This window comes from Pinus tabuliformis, chromosome 3_1, assembly GCF_031772625.1.
Source record: "Pinus tabuliformis cultivar Carrire ecotype Pingquan chromosome 3_1, CPIR1, whole genome shotgun sequence".
In the NCBI taxonomy this organism is placed as follows: Eukaryota; Viridiplantae; Streptophyta; class Pinopsida; order Pinales; family Pinaceae; genus Pinus; species Pinus tabuliformis.
The window spans coordinates 512,987,496-513,008,746 of record NC_142301.1 but is presented as its reverse complement, the minus strand read 5'-3'; the positions used below and the strand labels follow the sequence as shown (position 1 = coordinate 513,008,746).

Genomic DNA, 21,251 nt, shown 5'->3' with positions numbered 1-21,251 from the left:
CTCGAATGCTTCACTGTAACCCTAAACATCATTGCACTGCAGAGGAAGCTCTTTCACATCATTATGTAAATCCATTACCATTTTAAGCAGAGTGTGGAAGCTGTATCATTCGACACATCTTCTGAATCATCTTGACCAAGTAATTGCAAAACTGTTTGCACGAGTTTCCCAGCCAAAGAGGTTCCTTCTTTCTTGACACTAGGGAAGCTTCCCAATCTAGTTAAAAGGTCTGAAAGCGAAGCACATGCAGCCACTCTAAGAAAATCTGAATCAGTTGGTGGCTTGAGAAGTACAAGAAGATTTTGAAACCAAGTGGAGTAAGATTCCAGAAATCGTTGGTGATTACGCTCCTGGAAAGTCACTCCTAGCATGCATATTCCAACCCAACACTTATCTGGAATTTTGTTGGAAACATAACTAAGAATGCGTTTGTTCCAAGCATCGACGACAGCTTTCCAGTCATCAGTTTGCTTTGCTTCCGACAACAGCTTATGCACATCGTCTCACACCCCACAGCCAACGTGATGTGTAGAGCATTCCTTTCAACTGAATTCTTTCGCTTTGGATGAATACTTCTACAATTTCCGCAGTGTTTGTCAATCAATTTTAAAATTCAAACTACACCTGCAAGCATCAAATGACCATCTTTGGAATATACAAATACAAAACACTTTGTACAACATTTTTGTGGGATTTATCTCGTTGAACAGTGTATGATCTAGAAAGCGAAGCACATGCAGCCACTCTAAAAAAAAGGTCTGAAAGCGAAGCACATGCAGCCACTCTAATTAAAAGGTCTGAAAGCGAAGCACATGCAGCCACTCTAAAAAAATATGAATCAGTTGGTGGCTTGAGAAGTACAAGAAGCTTTTGAAACCAAGTGGAGTAAGATTCCAGAAATCGTTAGTGATTACACTCCTGGCAAGTCACTCCTAGCATGCATATTCCATCCCAACACTTATCTGGAATTTTGTTGGAAACATAACTGAGAATGCATTCGTTCCAAGCATCGATGGCAGCTTTCCAGTCATCAATTTGCTTCGCTTCCGACAACAACTTATGCACATTGTCTCACACCCTGCAGCGAACGTGATGTGTAGAGCATTCCTTTCAACTGAATGCTTTCACTTTGGATGAATACTTCTGCAATTTCCGTGGTGTTTGTCAATCAATTTTAAGATGAAAACTACACTTGCAAGCATCAAATGACCATCTTTGGAATATACAAATACAAAACACTTTGTACAACATTTTTGTGGGATTTATCTCATTGAACAGTGTATGATCTGGAAAGGAGAAACATATTTTTCATGGCAGGTTTTGAAGTCGTATGGTATATGCAATGTAATTTTGTATAAATTACATAAATTCCTCTTCAACGACTTTCTTGAGAAACTCCATTCTTTGAATGACCATCGGATTCATCAAGGGGTTGCATCAAGCAATGATGAGGACGAAGATCTTGAGCTAGAGAAAGGCTATAAAATGATCTATGTGTGTGACAGACTAATTGAGGTTTTCATGATTGAGAAACCAAAGACAAGTGAATGGAGGAAGTTGTTGGCATTCAGTAAGGAATGGAGCAAAATCAAGCCTCACTTCTTCAAACGGTGTAAAGTGCGGGAAGATGCAGAAACTGACCCTGAAAAGAAACATAAGTTACTCAAGCTTGGTAGAAAACTAAAGGAGGTTGATGAGAATATGCAGAGGCATGATGAACTTTTAAAAGAAATTCAAGAAAATCCATTGGAGGTTGATGCCATTGTTGCTAGGCGCCGCAAAGATTTTACTAGGGACTTCTTTGAACATCTTAAATTAGTTTCCAACACATATTATGATAGTCTGGAGTCGAGGGATGAACTAGCTAGGTTAGCAGCTAAATGCTTGGCGACAGTGCAAGCATATGATAATGCAACTGCAGATAGTGAGGCAGAAATGGGATGTAACGCAAAGGCTGAGCGTTTTTGTATGCTGGTATGGAGCAGCGACAGGAGCAGGTATGTCAAACCAATGGAAGTGTTAGCGTCAGGTATGTCAGAATTTTTCTATTTGGAGAATTGTGCGCAGAGAATGCAGCTAAAATATGGCTGATAAAACATTCATGAAATGCAAAACTGACTTGCAAAAAGGCCATAAAACAAATGACTCAAAGTAATTATGAAGGGCAGGAATGGGCCTACTTTGATACCATATTAAACACACACATGGCAGAAAGAGTATGAAAGATAAAACATGAGAGTATATTTTTTATTAATGAATGATACACATTTATAGCACATTGTGTGACCGTTGAGTTCCATATCCCAAGGTGTCTTAGATTTCCTTTATTTATTCGGCGTCCACACTAACCCTTAGAAAATTAGGTGTCCAACAGATATTTTATTCAATGTTATTTTAAATTTATATAAAAATATTTTAGAATTGTAAATTTAAATGATATAAAAAAAAAATTGAATATTTCATACTTTTTAAGAAAATTATATTTATTTATATTTTTAAAAATAAATTTTAAATAATTAAATTCATAATCTATTTTTTTTTTAATTACATTTATTTATATATTTTAAACATTCAGCGTCACAATTTCATCATCTAAAGTTATATGGATGGATAAAAAAACCAACGAACATCAACACGCGTATTCATTCATTCAATGAATGAATGAATGAATGTACATGTCAACAATTCAAATATGTGTTTATATATAAATTAATTTATAGGTTAAAATATTTCTTTTAAATATTTTTAATATATAAAATTGTTTATATAAATATAAAGAGTAAATTCGTAAGGCATAGTTTAAACTGATACAATTTTGTTAGGAAAATAATAGAATTTTGGTATGATTTTAAGAAAATTTGGCAGAAATTTTTTATTATAGCTGTCAAGTTTTAAGATTTTGAAGTTTTTGATAATGTTGAATTCATTTCTGGAAAAAAACGATTTAAACACTACAACAATGAGATTCTAAAGACTAGACTAAATTATAGTGAAATAAATTAAAACAAAAAATTATTTTCAAATATAACTTTACTTAATAATATTGTTTTTTATATAAAAATCACTTTTTAGTCATTAAACATAATCTAAATTTTTTTTAATTAATTAAGATATTTTTTTTCACATCTAAAAAAATAGCTTCACAATCCAAAATCTATAAACATTTAGCCAGAACAATTTCAAGTGATTGGACTTTGTTTACCCATGATGATGTAACTACACATCAGAGTCTTAAGATTGTATTAATAGAAGCCAACTTAATAACTTAGACGATTATAGACCTTTCCCTGTTGTGACAAAAGGCTTGTTTAATTTATAGGTTTTGTGTTTGAGAATATGTATGTATATACTAAGAGATTTGTATGTTCTTAAATTTGCGTTAGCTAAAATGAGAAATGCGTTGCAAAAATGCCCAAATGGATAAGCGAAACAAAATATTTGAAGTTTCATATAATTAATGTTTGTTTTTTGAAAAGAATTTTTTAATAGTGAGAATAATAATCGAAGAAAAATGATCGATTTTCATGTTCTTCATGGTTTAGAATGGTATGCCGGTATCACCAAGAAGAAAGAGTATCCGCAAATTTCTAACTAAGGTCTAAAGACTATTTTTAGCTTTACCATGAAAAAAAAAAGCCTAGGAGGTGAAATTACTTTAACACGATTAAGTATTTTTAGCTTTACCATGAAAAAAACCTAGAATGTGAAATTACTTTAAGAAGATTATTCTTCTTCTCAATAAGGAAATCAAAGCATGAAAAAAGGCTTAAAAGGTGAAATTACTTTAACAAGATTAAGTATTTTTAGCTTTACCATGAAAAAAACCTAGAATGTGAAATTACTTTAACAAGATTATTCTTCTTCTTAATAAGGAAATCAAAGCATCAACAACGAAGATTAAGTTTGACATTATAATTCAAAAAAGTATTGATTTATATGAATAAGGTATTGATTTTTCATGTTCTTTATTGTTTAACCTGGTATGCCTTTAACATCCTTTTAAAACGGAAGAAAGAGTATCAACAAGCTTCTTACCAAGGTTTAAAGATCATTTTTTAGTTTTACCATGAAAAAAAAGGTCCACACAGTGATATATTCTAACAAATATTATTGTTTTTAGTAAGGAAATAGAAGCATCAACAATGAAGATAAAATTACGTTAATAATATTATTTTAATAAAAGCATTAACAATGCTCGCAAAGGTTTGATCTCATGGCCAGCGGACGATCTGTTAAGTCCGCTGTGCCGCTGTGCAGGTCACGAGTTCGAGTCTCGTCTTATCCGAGGGCCGTTCTTGCGAACTGGGCGGTTTCTCCTAGAGGTTATAGTGGCAGCGGGTGGGATTTGACTCCCAACAAAAAAAATAAAAATAAAATAAAAGCATCAACAATGAAGATTAAGTGTGAATAGTACTAAAGAAGAACAATGTATGAAACCACAGAATTTCGATAAAAAAAATTAAAAAACAATTTTTTTTTAAAAGTAAATCCCAATTTTCTACAACTCTATCATGCGATGCAAAATCAATCATGCGATGCAAAATCAAAGTGGATAACATGTGATGCTATTTCTTTTAAGGATTTAAAATTTCATTATTAGATTCCAAAATTTGAAGCCTTGATTCTCACACAATACAATGCAGTGACCACTAACATCATCTTAAATATGAATTTGCAAATTTTATCAAACATCAAGGTTAATCTCTTATATTCTTTCACAAAATATGTAATAACAACAATATATAATAACAACAAGGATAGTAGCCAAAGCAACATAGTCTCTTACTCTACTGTTAATTAACTGATTAATGGCATGAGCATTTTTGTCTTCGCACTACTTCCTCCGCACCAACGTTTTTCACACAACGATTATGCATTGAACGAAAACATTCAATGTATAAAAAATTAATTTAATAACCGTGTGTATTCTATACTATTTCGTTTGAACGCCACCGATGACACTTTGTAATCCATGTGCGAAGGATGGGTTGTGTTGAAGATGAAGCATCCTTCACACCTACGATGTGCGGAGGTGCAAATAAGCATCGAATGAAGACATTCAATTTATAAAATAATTAATTTAATAGTGGTGCCTATTGTATACTATTTTGTTTGAAGTGTCATTCGGTTCTGTCACATTTACTAACCCTGGATTTTCGCTCCCTGTCAGACCTTATCTATATTCCCCTCTGGGTTATGAATATTGCTCTTGGCATGTACCTAAAGTTTCTAATATTTAATGATGCATAGATTTCAAATGACACGCTTAGACGATGCTGGAAGTTCATTGTGCAGAGGTAATAAACTTATGCACAATAGACAACACTTGCATGGAGGATTCAAATTTTCATAACTAATTGTATAAAGTTGATAACTCTTAATTTTCATTCGAAGCCCTCTAAGCGATGGCGACATTTCCACAAAACCGATTGTCAAATGTTTAATTATATCTTTCCCAGCGATGGCATTTTGGCTACACTGCTACTAGATGGTGAATTATATGTTTCCCTAACGTGGAGGTCACGAAGAAGCGTGGAAGCCTCATAGACATTGCAACAAAATAAGGCACATAATTTCAACCAATATGCAATAAGCTATCAAGATTATGCAGAGAAAAAACGTTCATGAAGGCCAACCTAGCACAAATAACACTATAAGGCTAAATAGTGGACAATAAACACAACCATTAGTCTGACACAAGTAAAACACACCATAGACAAAACCAGATACAATGCGGAACTAGGAAAATAACATCCCGAGGAGACAATGGAGGTCTTGGGCTTGAGCCTTGGTTTATGTGAGCTTTATGCCTTTGTATGGATATTTGATCTATTATTTTCCAATGAATAACATTCGTGTCGTGTTCACTTGCATTTTGTTTATATGTGTGTATTTATAGTGCGGGAAGTCTATTTGTGGTTTTTAACACAAATAACGATATAAGTCCATATATTGTGCGGGAGGAATTGCAAATCTATGGTTCATTATAGGAATAACATCTAGAAAGACAGTCGAATGGAATTAATTTATGTACATAGACGATATCTCTAACTGATGACAACATTTCCACAAAACCGGTTGTTGGAGATTTAACTATATATTGCCTAGTTGTCGCATTTTGTCGAGACCGTTATCAAACATTGAATTATATGTTTCCACAACATGGAGGCCACGAAGAAGCATCGAAGCCTAGGCACAAAATTTCAACCAATAGGCAATAAGCTGTCAAGATTCCACAAAGGGAAAACATTCATTAAGGCCAACCTAGCCCAAATAACACTACAAGGCTAAATAACGAACCATAAAAACAACCATTATTCTGAAGTAAAACACCTCATACACAAACCCAAGTATAGTGCAGAACTAGGAAAGTAACATCCAAAGAACCAATGCAGGTCTTAGGTATGGGTTGTAATAGCCTCGAGTTAAAAGTTCATGTGATAAAGTTAATAAAGGAAAAATAAGACCAAGGTCATGGGACATGTATTGGCAAAGGCAATGACAAAGACTTTGAAAAGGAAAAAAAGACATTTTGGCATTTTATTTATGACAATAAAGGAAATGAGGAGAAAAATGAAGGTGAAAGGTCACAGGTTGCATGTGAGGAGGAAATTGAAGAAAAATAGATGAAAAATGAATAAATTAGAGGCATCAATAAAAAAATAGACATCAAAGCATCAGTTTGGGGCCTTTTGTTTGTTGAGTTTTGGAATTGGGCTTGAGAGCGAAGAAGAGCACCAAGAGGAGAAGGAAAGAAAGCAAGAAAAGGAAGGCCAAGGAAAGCAAAGTAAGGACAAGGAAAAAAAGAATCGAGTAAGGAAAGGTAGGATAAAGTGGCTTTAGTAGGAATACTTGCAGGTAACAAGTTGCATGTATGATTTCCTCGCTAGTTTTGGCATGCATGGTATATGCATGTGTGTGTTTGGTTCATTTGTTGTCATTGGCATGGGTTTTGTCAGGTTTTGACAGTGGTTTCAGCCTTGCCTTGCCATTTCTAGATAGTCATGGTGTGATGGGATTCATTCTTAGTTGAGCTTTGGATTTCTAGAAGGTTTTGGATCCAGGTGAGGTGGTCTCAGGAAAATCCCAAGGGTTGGGGGTGGAGATGGTTTTCTTGGGAAGCCCTCAACAAGTGGGTGGAGACAAGAGATTTCCTCAAGGGTTGGTGAAGGAATTCTAAGGCATCCAGGCTTGGTTTATCCCATGAGATCCCACATTCATGCTTGGAATATGGCACAGGTGTGATTGGCTGAAAGAAAGATTTGGTTCAGCCCAATATATGGTCAGGTGGTACATGGAAGTCCCTAACTTGGTTGCCTTTTGCCTATGTCAATAAATGCTAAGTTCCTCTTATATTTGAAGACTAAATGTACTTTTTATTATGTTTCTTTAATGGATGTTCTATCATTGTTATTTATCTAGTTATATGATGGCTATAAGCATGGCTTTATGATACATCCAAGTTATTTCTCTTATCATGTTTGATTGATAAATGAAAGGCTATTGAATGCTTGACCTAATAAATGTTATTGTAGCTATTGTGAGAAGGAATTAGTCCTTCTTAATAAACCTTAGATAAGTTTTAGATCTCTATATTCGAATATGCATTCATGAACTATAGATCTCATGTTCTCAATGTGTTTGACAAAATTACTGTCATGTTTAGATCGAGTTACGTCAAGTCCTTGTATAATTCTGGTATTAAAATATTTGTTTTTGTGTCATTCATCATTCTAGAAAGTATCACAAGTTTTGGGTAGTAGTGTGGTGACTAGCTTTGAAAGCATGTTAGATCTCATAGTCGCTGGCACAAAACTGGGTAATAAAGACTATAGTTGCTCCCCTATAGGCTCATGCAAGCAAATGGAGGGTTACAATGAAATTCAAGCAGTGTTGTGTCAACATCTGCAAGTTCATATAAGTGGAAGAGCACGTTAACTCGGGGATTGGGCACTTGGAAGTGTGGTTTACCTCTTGGAGTCTTGTAGTACCTGAGGGAAGTTAGTAAAATTTCAGTTTGTTGACTCAATTTCCTTAAGGTGATCTAGGGGGGTGAGTCATGTCACAATAGCCCTCAAATCATGTTTACCTCAGGCAAGCCAGTGCAAGTGCGTAGATATGAGAAGTGGAGTTATATGGGCCTTGGTTTATGTGAGCTTTATGCCATTGTATCGATATTTGATCTATTGGTTGCTAGTGAATCTAGTGGATGATGTTTCCTCCAGTGTTGTCACTAGCTAAAAACACTTTTCTAAAATCTATGTGGGAAGGAATCCATGGATATATGGGCACACCCTTTGATTTGTTTGTTTGGCGGTTAAGCCATTTAAGGACACCGAAACAATTGTCGCCACAGGGAGGTGATGTTCAGGTGAAAACAATGATATTAAATTATGTTCTTTGTGAAATCCACCTTATTTTGGGTAACTATCGCATGCTAGAGTAGTTAGCTTTGTAAGGCCTCATCCGTAGGGAGAGAGCAGTGCCTATTGGATTGTGTCAAAACTTGTAAGTGGTCAAAAATGAACTAATCTAAATGTGGTCAACTTGCTTGCTTGGACAAGTCATTTGGGTTTCCTTGATTAGTTTCTAATGAATCATCATGATTATTGTGCGTGTTTTTTGATGACCGTGACTTGCAACTATTTCAAGTTCAAACTGTTCCAACTATTGCTTGTGTCTGAACCTTGTAAAAAAATAAACCTTGCACCATCCAAATTAGTTTCTCCTGATACGACTCTATTATGGAATTTCATCGTAACAACATCTACTCCAACCCTCCATTCCTCTGGAAACAACCACCCTCCTCATTGGCTGCAATAGTTACATGTATTTTCATTTGCCACACCACTGGTAATTGAGGTCAAGTTTGATCCTGTAGGTGGCAACAGTTGCTACTTCAAAAGCAAAAGCTTGGAAACTCAAGGGAAATCATTAGGAGTATTGGAAATCCATGGTGGCATGGAATTTAAGATCTTAAACACTGAAATGAATCTTGTTTATGATGAGAGTGATTCAGATGAGCGTATTTCTAGGGTTATCAATAGTAGTAAGACTAGTGCAATGCATTAATATGGTCTCTGATATTTATTGTTTCAGATGTCCAAATATTTATTTTCTATAAGGGAAACAAATCCAGATAAGGAAGATAATGTAGTTGTGGCGATGAATTATGGTATGTAATATTCTCTAATTTGATTATGATATTATTCATAGTTTTATTAATTTGTTCTTCTACAACAAAGAGTAGTGGATTTTACATGTAGCTGAGACTAGACTAATGGATTATATATGCAACTTCTCAAGGTTCGAATCATTAGAGTTGGGAGGGCAGGTCTTGCAACAAGTGATATGAATGTAGTTGGAGTATGTGAAGGTTATGTTTCCATGTTTTCAACGAAAGAAAACTCTACATAATTTGTCAGGCCAGGCAGTAACTCCATAAGGCAAAAATGATTCGTGTATTATTCCATCAGGTAGGTCTTCATTATATACATGAGGGAGAGACTGTTCAGTTCATCTCCCGATGACTATTCATATTTCTTATTTATCTATTTACATATATTCACCCAATCACAAGGATTAGGTGTCAACATTCCCCCCCTTAATCTAAAGGGATGTTGGTGAGTCCAAGCATCATTCTAAATCGTTCAAGCTTTTCTCTTCCAAACACTTTGGTCAAGATGTCTACAATTTGCTCATTTGTGGAACAATGATGGAGATGGATTGTTTTGGCCTCAACATGATGTCGAATCAGATGATATTTAGTATTGATGTGCTTCGTTCGATCATGGAACTTCGGGTTCTTGGCCAACTTTATTGCAGAGGTATTGTCAATCATGAGTGGAGTTGATTGTACTTGTTTTACCTGCAAATCCTCAAGAATTTTCATAAGCCACACAATTTCTTTTGTTGCTTCAGCTACTGCCACATATTCTGCTTCTGTTGTGGAATCTGATGGAAGTGATTGTTTGCGTGATCTCCAGGAGACAGCCCCTGATCCAAGACTCATAGCATATCCTGAAGTAGATACCCCAGTATCTTTGTCTCCATCGAAGTTTGAATAAGAGTATCCAATCAAGCTGAAGTCGTCCACCTGTGTATACTTGATTCCAAATTCTTGAGTTCCCTTAAAGTACCTTAGAACTCTTTTTGCAGCAGACCAATGTCCCTCACAAGGCTTTTGCATAAACCTGGAGAGGATTCCAACAGCAAACGAAATGTCTCGTCTGGTAGTAGTTAGGTAGTTGAGACTGCCTACAAGTTGTCTATACTTTGTTGCATCCTCAAATTCTTTTCCTTCAATAGATGTGAGCTTTAAGTTTTTTTCCATTGGAGTAGTAAGAGGATTGCATTCTGTCATGCCAAACCTGTTCAATAGATCTCCAATGTATTTCTTTTGAGAAAGAAATATGGAATTCGGATCTTGGGTTACTTCAATGCCAAGATAGTAATGAACATAGCCAAAATCAGTCATTTCAAAACTTTTCCCCAATTCCTTCTTTATGGATGCAATGTAGCTTTCATTGTTCCCTGTCATCAAAAGATCATCTACATATACCACAAGATATACAAATGTTTTACCAACTTTCTTGACAAATAAAGTTGCATCATCAAGATCATAATGTTTGAAATTGAGTTTCAGAAGATGCTCAGTTAGTTTTTCATACCAGGCTCACGGTGCTTGTTTGAGGCCATACAAGGACTTCACCAGTTTGCATACTTTATGTTCATGTCCTTTCACAGCAAATCCTTTAGGCTGGGACATAAAAATATTCTCTTTAAGATCTCCATTTAAGAAAGCAGTTTTTACATCCATTTGGTGGACTTTCCAATCGTTCTGAGCTACTAGTGCAAAGAGTGTCCGGATGGTAGCCCATTTTGTTGTGGGGGAAAAAGTCTCCTCATAATCGACCCTTTCCTTCTATGCAAAACCTTTTGCCACAAGCCTAGCTTTGTGCTTGTCAAGTGAGCCATCAACTTTATACTTGTTCTTGTAGACCCACTTGCAGCCAATTGGTTTGGTTCCTAATGGAGGATCAACCAGCTTCCAAGTGTCGTTCTTTATGAGGGCATCATACTCCTTTTGCATTGCTTCTTTCCATTCATCATGAGAAGCAGCTTCTTTGAAGGAAGTTGGTTCAAAATTTGTAGACAAGTTCAATTCACAATCATAAGAAACATCCATATCAATAGGTGAATTAGAGTCATTCACATCACCTCCATTTTGCCAGTTTGAATTTCTAGTTCCTGTCTTTCCAACCTCATTAGGATGAACACTTTCAAGTTTCTTTGTCAGCCACTTTGGGGGACCTTTTTTAGATGTTCCAGGCTGCTCCGTTGATTGAGTTTGGACTGAATCAAGATTGAGTCTCCCAATTCTATCAATCACATCACTTAAAGCATCATCCGTTTTTGGAGTTTCATGTGGGGGAGAGTGTTCTTTAGAAGAAGATTCCACATGTTGATCTAGTATAGGAATGCCCCCTTCAAGATGTGGAATCTGATTATCAAATCCTTGAAATGATTTTTCTTTTGCGAATCTATCCAAGCGATCAAGTTGCCGCTCAACAACACTGTCAGTTTTGGATGATTCAAGAAAAATTACATCTCTAGATACAACAAACTTCTTATTTACTTCATCATAGAGGCGGTATGCTTTGGAGGTGTTTGAATACCCCAGAAAGATACACTTACAGCTTCTAGCACCAAGTTTGTTTCTATGTACCTTTGGTATCAAGGCATAACAGGTGGAACCAAAGACCTTGAGATCCTTTACCGAAGGAACATGTCCATACCACATTTCATATGGAGTCTTGTTTCTTATAGCATTAGATGGACATCTATTCTTTATATATGTAGCACATAGAATAGCATCAGCCCAAAACATTATCTTTACATTTTTGAAGAAGAGCATGGATCGTACCATATTTAAGATTGTCCTATTCATTCTTTCAGCTACACCATTCTGTTGGGGATTATAAGGCACAGTTGTTTGATGTTTGATCCCATGTTGGCGAAGATAGTTTTCAAATTCACTTGATGTGTATTCTTTTCCGTTATCAGTGCAAATAGACACAATATGAGATTGTGCATCATTTTCAATCCATTTATGAAAATTCTTGAATGTTTAAAAAGCATCAGATTTGTTCTTCAATAAATAAACCCAACACATTCTGGTGTAGTCATCAATAAATGTCATGATATATTTATTTCCATTTGCAGAAGGAACAGGCATTGGACCACATAAATCTGAATGAATGAGTTCAATTTTTCTATGTGCTCTTGAATGTGAATCATGAAAAGACTGTTTGCTATGCTTTCCTAGAATGCAAGCATCACATTGCTTAAGTTTCCTAGGAATTGTAGGCAAACCAGCAACACCATTTTTCTTCAATAAGCAGAGACTGTCATAGTTCAAATGTCCAAATCTAGCATGCCATAATAAACTTGATGGAAGTGTACCTTCTTCATGATGAGAATTGTATGAGAAATGTTGTGTATGAACAGAGGTTCCTTGCAGCTTGAGAAGCCTTTCTTCTTCTATTCCCCTCATGACAAGTGAGTGGTCAGATGCTTTTCTTACCTCAAGCTTGCCATCAAACATATGAATGGAGTGACCTTGTTGGCGGATGTGGACCAAGGACAACAAGTTTCTCTTGAGCCATGGGAGATATAGAACATGATACAGAAGAAATTTTGGAAGACTAGGCAGTTTAAGCCTGATTGTGCCAAGCCCTGATGGCTTGATTTTTGATTGGTCTGCAAAGTATACTGCTCCATCAACATTATCAGTGAAATCCTCAAAAAAATCTTTCTATGAGTCACATGGCAGGTTGCTCCTGAATCAAGCAACCAATCATTTTTCCAAGAAGCAAGTGAAGCATTAAATAAATCTTCATTTACTCCAATGTTACATTGTGCCACAACATAGTGAGTGGATTCAGGTGTTTTACCTTTGTCTGTATCATCAGTTTTACCTTTCTGTTGGTTTCTTTTCTGCTTAATTTTGTCCCATGGTAGCTTGCATGTAGAGGCATCATGTGATCCATTTCCTTTGTAGCGTATGTAGTGCAAATCTGCCTTTTCTCCTTGAGAATGTCTGCCCCACCCCCCCGCCTCTAAAATATCTTCCTCTTCCTCTTCGACCACCTCTTCCTCTTGTAGAATCTTGAGCAGGATGCTTTTCTTTATGAGCAAGGCACACAGCCTCTTCAGAAGATTCAGGGGTTGTCTTCTTTCCAAAAGCTTTCTCTCTTTCAGCAAACTTTTTCACAAGAGAGTTAAAGGTTATATCTTTGAGATTTCCATTTGCTTGCAATGACTCAAGATAATTGGAGTAAGTAGGATAAAGTGCCTTGAGAAAAGAAATAAGAGGAATATCCAATTCAACCTTAGTGGATTTCATATCATGCATTATATACTTTACTTCAGATGCAAGAGAAAGAGGATCATTATTTTGCAGTTCAAGAGTGAAGAGTTTAATCATGAGTTGAACAACTTCAAGTACAGAATGTGAGTCATAGAGTTCTTTCATCTTTTGTAAGGTTTCAAAGGCAGTTGAATATGACGAAATATGGTGGCTCACCTCTTCATTTACAGATGCTGTGGTTAATGCATAAGCTTTGCTGTTCTTGTTTTCCCAAATGACGAGTTCTTTGTCTGAGGTAGGCTATACTGGTTCATTGTCTTCGTCTCCGACACACACTCCTTTCCACAACTCATTGAAAATTAGGGTGTGTTTTATCATTCGGGACCATTCAGGATAGTTATCCTTGCCAGTGAGAACTATTCCCACCATGGATATGATTGAATGCATTCTATAAAAAAAAAAATCTTCTGATAAAAAAAATACTTCTGCCAATATACAGTAAAATTGTACTTCTGGTGGTAATTTTTTTTACATTTCAGAAGGGAATTTTCTCCATGTACAGTCTTTGTCTTTCATGAAAATATAAAACATAGATCAGCTATAAATTCTCAGAAAATTTTCAAATTTCATCCTCATCATTTTTCTGCAATGTTCTTGAATTGTTTTACATGAAAAGGCAACAGAAAAAGGTGGAAGATTGCAGCTACCATATGGACCCATTTAAAAATATTCAACGCACAATATATCTCGAATATGTTTGGCTGCAATATATATTGAATACCATACAACATACCCACTTCACTCACAGAATGACCTTCAAGAAGGAAAGGAACACTAGCACACGACGACCATGTATAAAAGGATTGCAGCTATCATATGGCTTTCAAGGATTCATGCAGCATATCATTTAAAATTTCCCAGCATAACATTAACGCAGGATTCACACAGTGATTTGAACAAACCGTTCCATTTCAAAGAAGAAGCATTCCATCATACACTGCTCTCTTCAGCACATACGAACCAAAGCAGGAGTTTCGACCAACATTCATTCAATAAAATAAAATGATCTTCACCCCCACGGCTGTGCATGATTGTTATGGTAGTGTCAACTCATTACTCAGGGAAACAATCGACTTCATACATTTCAGAAATTTTCTTTCAAAGAATTAACATAGAGTTTCCAGAGTTTACAGGAGAAGGTTCATCGGACATCAATGGAAAAAGGTGGAAGATGCCGTGACAGAGAAAAATGACAGAGAAATCGAAACCGTCTCAACATTGGAACTAAAATTTGTTTTGGAATATTCACCAGAGGAACCTGATAACTTGCATGGAGCAGCATTCTGGTGAACTTCCAGTCAGGTCACTTGGTAGTTTTTAGTATTTTAGATGCAAGATGCTTTAATTATGCAGAAGTGCAGAGTTTCTCCACACCTATGCAAAAATATTTTGTACCTCTGCACAATCGACCCTTTGCACACCTAGACACACTTTGGGACTGCAAAGCCTCACATCCTACGTGCACCTCCACACATTTTTTTCTTGAAAAACTTCACTCACAATGAATTGCTTAAGAATGTGCACCGTGTTGTATAGATTAAAGATGTTAATCGTACATGTGGAATGTTACTAGATGGTAATGTTTAAAGTTTTAACATGTTACTCGAGATGATAATTGTTATATTCCATTTCGTCACATCTAATCAGTGAGCCTCCTAATGGGATCAATCAATATCCTATTCTCCCTTGTCACTGTCTTACACAAATCCCTAAGCATGTTCCCTTCATCACCCAGAATTTTAGCCCTAAACAAAATCACCTTAGCCAGTTTTAGGACCAACGCTCCCTGTATGCCTATTGGGGTGTGTTCACCTACAATTTCCTCCACTGTGGCCATCGTTGGTCACTAGAAGGTTGCTCCCCTTTGCACCTGTGTTGGTTTTAGAAATCCGGGAGAATGATCAGGCTTCTAGAAGCTTCCCCTTTTACAAGTTTACAGAATTTGTTTTAACTACTTACCTTTGATAAAACATTCAAATCCTATCCTACCCTTCTTTGGAGTTTTACCACTTATCCTTTGATCCTATCCCTCCATCAATGGTGGATCTCTTATCCTAGATTGATAATTGGATAAGAACTCCCAACTTACCCTACTTCTTTATTTATTTCCAACCTTCTATGTGGTTGAGGGTTGGATTTTGGAGAGTGATTTTGCCTTTATGTTTCTGTAGTGAGTAGTTATAATCTCATGAGTTTAGGGTGATTGGAGGTGCATATTGTGACAAGGAAATGATAGGTCAACAACTTGGAGGAGCTCTTCTATAAGATCAACTGCTACTTATGGTTGTAATCTCCTTCCATTTATATTAATGCAATGAATTCATTGTTTTCGTATATGTGATGTTGTTATTTCATATATTTCAATACCATGTTGATATATTGAATGAAGTACTTAGATGATACTGCATAGATTTCGTAGTTTCTTGGCTTATGTTATGTGACTATGCAGGTTCTAATTTTTTGCATTCAGAGCTCGAATTGGAGCTTGCGAGTTTTATATATTGCACTAAGCCTATTATGCACTTCAACTTAGCACATATATATGTGCAAACTAAAAATTCTTTTTGAAATTCCAAATCTATATCCATTTGAATGATGCTACAAATCTGCATCAAAGAAGTGTGAGGTTTATTCGAGCTAATTTAATATAATATTTGTGTATGTAGAGTGCAAAGGTGTTTCTACATCTCCACACAAAAAATTTCCATCTGTTGTTGTCGAAATTATGGTTGGGAAGTGAAATCCCCGCACAAAATTTTGCAATGCAACAACTGAGGGAACAAATCCACTCACACCAATTCAATTGATTCAGCTCAGTGTCTACAACAATGCACACTACTTCCCACTATACTAGTCACCATTTGATCATATAGTGCCTCATAAATGTTAGGTAGGAAGGGGCTAAAATCATGTTGCGGCGAGATATGTCATCATCCATGCCCATTTAATCTTCTAAAGGGTTAGTATGATTACCAGAACTGAACTCTCAAGACATTCTGACCGCTCATTGATTAGTTTATCACTGAAAGAATTCCAATTAATACAAGGTTGGGAAATGGGAAGGAAAACAAAGGAATATAGGGGTGGGTAAGTTAGTGATTCCACGACAAATGTTTCTCTCTCGTAGAACCATTTTTCTCATTTCAATGTCAAGTGATCAACATATATTTACTTATGTAACTTGTGGTTCCACACATTTGATTCAACTTATTACTCTAGCCTTCTATAGGTCTCTTTCTAGTCAACATTTATTAACTCACGCTTGTTCATTTTTATGTTGGTTGATTGTGAGGTGAATAGAAGTTAGTTTATTGTGGATCTCGAAGAATGGTATTGTGTGGGCATGCATAAGTTTTCTGAAACTAGTTTGTACAGAGAATTGTAATGTGCAGGAAGCCAGTGTTCGAAGCTTTTGTCTTCAGCAATGAGCGGACATTACCCCCCGACCATTGAAGGGACTTGGAACATTGGAAAGATCAGTAGAAATATTAGGAATAACAGGGTTAGACATAATAGTGTCAGTGTCAGAGCAATCATCGATGCTCTAGTCTCTCAGAAAAATAGTTTTTTTTTAGTTTTAAAATGAATTGTTAGTGTCTGATAAATACCGAAAATAAAAGGTTCTTCAATAGGGGAATTATGTCACATCACATCTCATTGAGCCAATAGAAATTAGAAATAAGATTGCCAGAAATTTACAAAATTATTTTTGAATTTCTAGGAAAATACAAATATTGAGCATTGTCATGAAACTTTGGTTTAAATTGCAATAAACTCGTGAAAAATGTTGAGATTCAACGCACATCAATATGAGGCGAATGCTATATTCCTTGATGATGCAGCGACTAATAATTTCTTTGAACTTTATTTAACCATGTTAACTTTTAAATTTCAAGAAAATGACAAAGTTGAAGTTTGGTTTCCTAGCTATTTGGAAAATTCATAAGGTTATAGGGGTTGTTTAGGGATGCATTCACAACATTAAATTAATGCTTTTAAAAGAAATCAATATTAAATTAGAGGTTTAGCTAAGATTATTGATGACACGTCCCATATTTGAGGCACCTTTTATGACTTGGGTGATGATTTGTGTGAGGACAACCTCTTTCTTGGTTCTCATCAATGTGCTTTTTTAGAGCAAGAAGAAGGGTCAAGTAAAGGTGTCCCTTGTTACCTCTCTTTCTTATTTTAGTGACTAAGGGATTATAATATCATTATTAGAGACAAATATATAAAATACCTCTAAAAGAGTTCTAATGGGGTTGAATTTATATATTTCACATCTTTTGTTTGTAGATAATATACTATTATTTTGCATTGAAAGTAGATTGGACTTAATTGTGTGACATTGTGGTTTTGTATTACAATGTAACATTGATGGTGGTTAACATAGAAGATACTTAATTTCCATTTGAAGAATGGAGGAGGAAAACATTTTTTTACTTGTCTCTTTTTCCATGTTTGAGGGTGGATTTTTGAGGGTGGATTTGGAAGATATGATGGAATATTTAGGGTTCTAAATAAAGTTAAATAACTATTTGAAAGAAGATTAGAATTGTCTTGTTGCTAAACTATAAAAATGACTAGTATTTTAAATTTACATGTGGTTGTTGCATGGAGGAACACTTGTTCAAATTCATTTTGAGGAAAGAACTATCTGCTAGATGCTAATTTCACTTATTTTAAACAAGATTCTTGAAAGTATTAGAAGTATAAGTTTTAGGTATTTATTGGGAGGATTAGTTGAAAAAAGGTGATTCCATGGGTAAAATGATAGAAACTATGTAGACCATTTAGTAGTTGAGAGGATGGGGCCTTAAGAACATTTTCCTTTTCTCAAAAGCTTTGGCAATGAAGAGTATTTGGAGGCTTATTCTAGGTGAAGGGTTATGGTGTCAAGTGGTGACTTGGAAATATATTATTTCGACTTTGTTGAATATCGGATAAGGAGGGTTAACAAATCATAGAATAATAGTTTAATTGTGTGCAAGGTAGTTGTGAAAGATTTTCCTTTGATTGGGAGGGCCATAACTTGGAAGGTGGGTTAAGGGACCTTAGTTTCGATTTAGGAGGATGCATGGGTTGGGAGAGGAAGTGGAGGTACTAATAGGATTGAAAAATGTTTGATCAAGATATTATATTTTTATCAAGGGATTCTATTGAAATAAGATTGAGGAACTAGGCAGGGAATCCAAAAGCAAATGATTTTAAAGTTTTTCCACTATTAGTATCTTGGGGTATATGGTTGGCTAGGAACCTCTGAATTATTGAAGGAAAATGCATTCCTTTTAAAGTGTGTATCTAATGGGATCATCATATTGAGTCGTTTCTCACAAGATAAGGAAGAAAAATCAGTAAGGGTGGTGGTTCAAGGTGTTACAAATTGATAAGGGCTTTCCTTAAGTTTTTTCCGATGGGGTGTCATAAGGAGATCTTGCTATATGTGGAATTGGTAGTATGCTATTCTTTGTAGATAAAAAATTCATTAATTTTAAGGTAGGATTGGGGAAGGGATCAAATAAGTGCGCTAAGAGGCACATTCTATAACCCAGTATGAGGGCAGTGTGTTATTGCGTGTGTGCTCAACGTGGCGTTGACACATGTTCCTCTTAAAATAAAAATAAAATATTCTTTAAATAGAAGAGAAATTTCACAAACAATGAATTAGTGTCCCCACAAAATGATAAAACTAAAAATACAAAGAAGTAACATCCTCACATCAAGGGGCTGAGATGTGTCGCGGATGGCGACCACAGGCGAGGGTTTCGAGCGCGAAGGGTTTGGTTAAGGTAGGGTTTCCTGTTTACTCTGCAGTATTCTGTGACTGCATGACACTTTCGACAACTACATCCACCGGGAGCCCCTCCCACCTTTCGGTTTTTCGGCCGTTTCTATTATTCCACGCAAGAGGCTCCTGTTAACAAGATAGGTTTTACAAGCCACCACCTTCCGGTTACTAGCCGTCACGGTTGTATCTACTCGGTCCATTTCTCTTCAGTAAACTGCATTCCGAGGTGTCTGTCGTTCCAAGATTATTGCTGGCAATATGGAGGACCACGAAGCTGTTGACTACTCTGAAGACCCATTGGAAGGGGTCTCCATCTGGCGCACCCCCTATTCCACATCACAAGGTATGTACAGCTCTTGTCTCTCAGAAAATTTGGCTTCGTTTTCCACCGGGGAGCTGACGCGGCCTTATCCCGTGATTCTTCCGGATATTCCCCCCACCTGGCCTGCTCTTTCCACACCTCCTCACTCTCTGGCTACCCTCGGGTTTGTGGCGGGTTGTATTAACCCTAACCCTTGTTCTGTACCCCTTTCTGATTCTGTTCCGTGGACATCTTCAGCTGCACCGACAACCATTAACCCATTTGCTGCCTCCTCGTTTACTGGTACTCCTTCGGGAAGCTTCACTCATATTCCCCCACTCTCTGGTCCGCTTAATTTCCCCGGAGGCCGTGATTTACCCTCATCATCAAACCCTAACCCTCCTCCCGATTTTGGTACCGCCCCGCTTTCGAATCGAGCTTGAAACCCTCCTCCGACTTCTGGCCCTAAGAAGAAATACAGATGCTTCAAGTCCAAAGCTGACGACATCTTTCTCAGACTTGAGGAGGACATCCAGTGGGGCGAAATCATGGATTTTGCAGACAGGGTCCTGGTGGGTCGCATCAGGGGACGGAACTACTCGGCTGCACGCTTGAAGACCTGGGCCACTAAAGTTTGGGGACATCATCTGGTGGACATCCCCTTCGTGCAAACTTTTGTGAGAGGATGGTTTTCGTTAAGGTTCACTTGTGCCAACCATACAAATTGGGTCTTGTCCTCTTACTGGCACTTCGAACACGCTCCGGTTCTCCTTAAGCGTTGGACTCCCATGTTCGACCCCGAAACTGAGCAGATTGGTATAGGGCCTGTATGGGTTCGACTTCCAGGTCTTCCATTACAGTATTGGTCTGAAGACATCTTCAGAAGAATTGGGAATGCAATTGGCACTTACATGGATTATGACAAATCCTATCTTCACACTGGTGTGATGGCTTACGCCCGCCTTCTCATCAACCTGGACACCAGGGGTGGACTACAAGAATATATTACCATACAATGGAGGGACACGGCACGCAAGCAGATTATATACTATGAAGGAATCCCGTATAGATGCCGAAGATGTCACAAAGTAGGACATCTATACAGAGATTGTCCACTTCTTCGCAAGGGCAAGGAGCTTGATCAGGAAGGGGATTCAGAGCGACCCCCGCACCTTCCACCTTAGTCACCGACGGAGGAGACTCAGGCGATGCAAAATATGGATGAAGGAGAACCAGAAGATCCTCCGGGCACCTCAGTCGAGAACCCTATCCACTCATCGCCAGCCCCCACTCAAGAAGATACTGAACAAGAGGGCGATGTTACTACGGGTACGTCTGTCTCTTTCTCCTCTTATATTCCTCCAGATTTATTCAATTTGGAAGGCACTGCACCTCATCATAGCATTTGCACACCATCTCATTTGTATAGTTATCCCTCGGTGGCATCCCACAACTTCACTGACCCCCTTCCCCCTCCCTCTCTTTCTTGCTCCATTCCGACCCCATCTCCTGCCTTATCCCCGAGGATGCCTTCTTTGATCACCTCCTCTAACACCGCCCTCCCTGCCCCATCCCCCCTGCATCCCCTCGATACTCCCTCCGATCCAGATCGAAAGACAGAGGCTCTGATGCTATTGGTCTTGATACTGAATCTGCTCCTGTCCCCCATAAACATTCTCAGGGTCGTCCCTCTCGCATAACCAAAGCTAGACACACTGTTGATGCTGAAG

General features: G+C 37.1%; 2 protein-coding genes across 2 annotated transcripts; both read left to right on the top strand.

Moving 5' to 3' along the window:
• Positions 1-1,281: 1,281 nt before the first annotated feature.
• On the top strand, positions 1,282-2,091 carry LOC149188059 (uncharacterized protein At4g37920-like). The gene has a single exon (XM_089409858.1). It carries the CDS (start codon positions 1,282-1,284, stop codon positions 2,089-2,091), a length of 810 nt encoding a protein of 269 aa, XP_089265984.1.
• Positions 2,092-20,069: 17,978 nt separating this feature from the next.
• On the top strand, positions 20,070-20,705 carry LOC149188058 (uncharacterized). The gene has a single exon (XM_089409857.1). The coding sequence runs from the start codon at positions 20,070-20,072 to the stop codon at positions 20,703-20,705; it is 636 nt and encodes a 211-aa protein (XP_089265983.1).
• Positions 20,706-21,251: the final 546 nt, after the last annotated feature.

Bases quoted from the DNA above. Each gene is read 5' to 3' on its own strand.
- LOC149188059 (XM_089409858.1), top strand. From the start codon at position 1,282: ATGATCTGGAAAGGAGAAACATATTTTTCATGGCAGGTTTTGAAGTCG.
- LOC149188058 (XM_089409857.1), top strand. From the start codon at position 20,070: ATGGATTTTGCAGACAGGGTCCTGGTGGGTCGCATCAGGGGACGGAAC.